At 47.3% G+C, this 4274-nt stretch overlaps 1 protein-coding gene across 2 annotated transcripts; it reads right to left on the reverse strand.

Moving 5' to 3' along the window:
• Nucleotides 1–516: 516 nt before the first annotated feature.
• LOC101063990 (zinc finger protein 703-like) lies at nucleotides 517–3973 on the reverse strand. 2 transcript variants are annotated; one of them, XM_011619441.2, is made up of 2 exons: nucleotides 3387–3973; nucleotides 517–2847 (listed from the first exon to the last, which is right to left on the reverse strand). In XM_011619441.2, the coding sequence occupies exons 1-2, from the start codon at nucleotides 3606–3608 to the stop codon at nucleotides 1327–1329; spliced, it is 1743 nt and encodes a 580-aa protein (XP_011617743.2). In that variant the 5' UTR covers nucleotides 3609–3973; the 3' UTR covers nucleotides 517–1326. The 2 variants fall into 2 exon arrangements, with proteins under 2 accessions (XP_011617743.2, XP_003978175.2); XM_003978126.3 differs by having other exon boundaries at nucleotides 3375–3972.
• Nucleotides 3974–4274: the final 301 nt, after the last annotated feature.

Here is a 4274-nt window from a genome sequence, read left to right on the forward strand (position 1 = left end):
GGGTCATCCACACCTCGCCATGGGTGTCAAAGCCCCGTGTTGCTAGGAAATGGCATATTGAAGCCGCCAATCTTTTGGCAACCATAGCAACTGGAGTAATTACTATGGCATGAGGGAAATTTGCTCGTAATTCTTTGTACTGGTGCCAAAATCATTAAAAATCGACCCAGCTATGTTGTAGATTAATCCTCAGATCTTAAATGATTACAGTCTTAATCTGTGGATTTAGAAGATGCTGCTGCTTTAAAGCGACCGTATATGAGTTCTGTACTGTAAACAATTAGAGGAAGTAAAGAGCTTGCACAGCTGCCAGTCATGTGGCTGTTTCATGGTAACGACATGCAAACATATTCGTTACAACACCTCACTTTCTACTTAGTCAGGTTTTAGATAACAATCTTTTTTAAAGGGAACTTCTGACACTTCCAAATTTGTGAGGAGTAGCAGCAGATTACTGTTTCCACTTAAACCGCGGCCATGAAATCTGAAGAGCCAAGCAGAAATGATGACAGATAATACAGATTCAGTGTGATTTATTTAACAAAATATGAGTTCCTCTGTAGATGGAATACCAACACGGGTGTTCCAATTTACAAAAAGTCACTTCTTTAATTTGCTGTAAAAAAAAAAAGAAGACAGAGCGAAAGAAACGTGTGATTTTAGCATTTGTAACTCTAGACAGAAAAAAAAGCAAAAATTAAAATAAATACAATTTCTCAGTAGGAATAAACAGAAAAGAAGAAGCCAAAACAAACAGTCATGATGAATAAACAGTATGTGTGCTGCATGTCGGAAATTCTCTGACAGAACTTCTCATCATTCCCAGCGAAAACCCTCAACATTCAAGTGCTCCTACATACGGTCCAACCATCGATTTGCTGGTTGCAAAACATGTGGATAGCAATGTGCAGATATAACAGCTCAGACCTTCAAGCAACGGGTCATTTTTAACACCAAATAAAAATAAGAACGTGAGAATGCACTCAAGTCAAAATCCAGGACTCCCAGTTCCACACATCCCATCTTAGAGTTAGAGGCAACCTGCTGCAATTAAGAACAAGCTTAGAATAGCAGGTCGTTATTTTTGGAAAATGTGATTCTAGGCTTTTTGGAGAGTCTGATGACAGGAGATTATTCCCGCATTTGTCTTTTCGGCAAGAACTAACCGAGTTAGCCTCCATCTAAAGATTCTGGAGTAACATGCTAGCTTATTCGCTGCTTGTCAGCTAGCTCTAGGCTATGTTAAGATTTTCAGCCGGATTTCTCATCAGATCCTGCCACACAGCAGATACCAATATTTCCCAAAATGCCGGAATACAAAATGCCTCACTGGTAACCCAAAGCAGATGCTGATCCAAGTCTTTGTCCATAGAGTGCGTAGTGAGGGTAGTATGGGTTGGCCGAGGGTAATGAGTGCAAGGACAGAGAAGGTGGTCCGGGTGGCAAGTGCACCTTGCTGTAGGGGTGATAGCGACCTAATCCCAGGCTGGGTGGAGCTCTGAGGGGGAGAGAGCCTGCGCTGCTCTGGTGGGGAATGTGAAGGTGGCAGGATGAGGGTCCAGAGGAGGATCCAGAGAGCAACTTACTGTCCATTCCCACAGGCAGGACGGTGTGTGTGCGGAGGTGGGCCAGAAGCTCCTCTGATGTGGTGAATCGTTTATCGCAGGGACCCCCGGCGGAGACCCAGTTACAGGCGTGAGGCAGGGGGTCATTGGGGAGCATGAAACCATATGTGTAGAGGGGATGCGAGAGGGAGGACAGGCTGGATGACAGAGAGCTCTGGTTGAGGGAATGGAGTGGGTGGGAGGGATACACCAGTGGGAAGTTTGACTTCAGGGTGGAGGAAGGGTCGTGAATGCAGGAGTTGCAGTTGCTTCCACCAAGGTGGGACATGCCCGGATAGCTTAGGCAGTAGGGGTCTCGACATATACCCTGCATGAAAGATGGCGGGGAGGCCCCAGTAAGAGGGCTCGAGCTTGGATGCTTTCCGGGAACTCCCATAGCTCCGACACCAAGACCGGACTTTGATGGGTCTAGTCCATGGACGAACTGAGACGGGTAGCCCGCGTAAGCCCCCACTAGAGATCCATGATATCCCATGTTAGAGGAGGACAAAGGGAAGAGTGGCTGGCTCGTCTTGTAAGGGGAAATGGGTGTGATGCGTCCAGGGCCAATTCCAGCCTGGGTAGGCTCCGTTTTACTCCCCTCTAGGTGGGAGCCACCATCGGAGCTACCGTTACTACAGTTTGTGCTAGCTCGGACGTGGCTAGAGTTGGCACTGTGCGGGCTGTCCGTGACCGTCTTGCTCACTTCAGTGTCCTTTTTGGCATGGTTCCCGTTGGTGCCGCCGGGACTGCCCTGCTCGTGCGTGGATTCACCACTCGGACTGTGGGAGTGCAAAGCCGGCGGTCCGGAGGGAGAGTGACTCCGCTTGTGAGCGGGCAGCTGCTGCTGAGCGGGTCCTGTCGGGCTGCTGCTGTTCACCCTGGAGCTGGGGGAGGCAGCGTGAGACGGGTAGGACTGGTGACCTGGGGTAGAGTTTCCATTGGTGGCACCAGATAACCTGAAACCCGCTTTGTCGTTGGTGCCACTGCCGTTGGAGTTGCTGCTGATAACCCCTTCCCTACGACACTCTCCGCTCCCTTTGTTGTAGGGTTTGAAGCTACACTTGTCATCCAAGGAGGGGCGATGCTCTGTGAGCTTTAGGACAGACGCAGACGATCGGCTACTGGGCTCCTTGTCCCCCTGACTGCAGGAGGAGCCCAGCTTGGAGGACGGAGGATCTGGTTTTCCAATCTGAGAGCAGGTCTGAGCCAGGAGGGCCAGTGGACTCTTCTTGGCATCCAACTAAAGCAAAATACAGATTGTGATTAGATCTGTAGTTACTTTGAAGCCTTAGGAAAAGTTCAATTCATTTCAAACTACTTCAACCTAAGCAATTTTAACCCCTATTATTCATGTGTATAGCTGCAATTTACTAATCCAATGTGCTAAAGATGATGAATTGTTGTTAAAATTCACATTGATTACCCTTAAGGGATCATTTTTCAATCTTTGCCTTGTAATTTTCTTAAAGGAATAGAAAGTCAAATCTCGACATTAACACACCCGTTCTTGCCCATTTGGATTTGATGGCAGTTTATCAAAAATGCTCAAAGTTCATAAATTGGTTCGGTATAATTATTTTTTACTATTAATCTATAGATGCTCCTCATTTCCGCTCTAATCAATCGGTTAAATTCGAGCGTTATTAAATAGAAACGCGAGGTTTAAATAATTATAGGGTCATTAAACAGGCCCCAATGACAAGTGTCTTAATAGTTAGATGGTCTATCTTTACATTTCCGCCACAGCGCTGCAGTATTTAAAAGTACCTCGATGCTCACTGGCGCGGACGTCAAAGGCTGTAAATAATCCGGGTGCAGCAAGTGTCCAGTATGCGCAGTCAACATCTTGATAAGTCGGATTGGAAGTCGCTTTGCTTGGCGGAGTGGATCCAGAGGGGTCAGCAGAGAAACCCCAGCACTGGGACGAGGCTTCGTACCGGGGCTGGTCTCGCTGAGGTCGATGTGCGTCGTCACTGGATCCGCAGCGGGGGGAAATTTCATCGGAGAGAGAGCGCTGCGCTTCGGGATGTGCGTCACTGTTAGTCCAGGACGGGCGAGCTTCAAATGTAATCCATGTGTACCGGTCCCTCAAAAAAAAAAAGATCCCACAGCTGGACAATCCCACAGCTGGACACAGAAATATCCCGATATATCTATGTATGTGACAGACGGACGTAGAACCGCGCTCAGCTCGTCTGACGCATGCCTGACACCAAAAACGACACCGAAACAAAAAGAGGTCCTAAGATAATAGAGGAAAACCAGCCTGTAACAAGTTCTTTGTATGATCCAAGTTCTCGGAGCAGAAGTTCTCCAGCGTGTAACCGGTCCGGACTTCAGCAGCTGACTGAGACCAACAGGCTGGCTGACTTCAGAGCGGCTGCAGGCTGGCTGCATCACTAATGAGCTGGGCGGGGTTTGTGTGGCGGGGGCGGGGCGACGGACGGCGAACTGGAGGCAAACGCTCTATCTATCTATCTATCTATCTATCTATCTATCTATCTATCTATCTATCTATCTATCTATCTATCTATCTATCTATCTATCTATCTATCTATCTATCTATCTATTCTGCACTTTAGGAATTAAACCCATCTGCTGTGTAGGGGTTTTGGGTTTTATGATCTTTACTGTATTTGTAAAATATCCACATTTTTCCACTGTTTT

Source organism: Takifugu rubripes, chromosome 6, assembly GCF_901000725.2.
Source record: "Takifugu rubripes chromosome 6, fTakRub1.2, whole genome shotgun sequence".
NCBI classification, from domain to species: domain Eukaryota; kingdom Metazoa; phylum Chordata; class Actinopteri; order Tetraodontiformes; family Tetraodontidae; genus Takifugu; species Takifugu rubripes.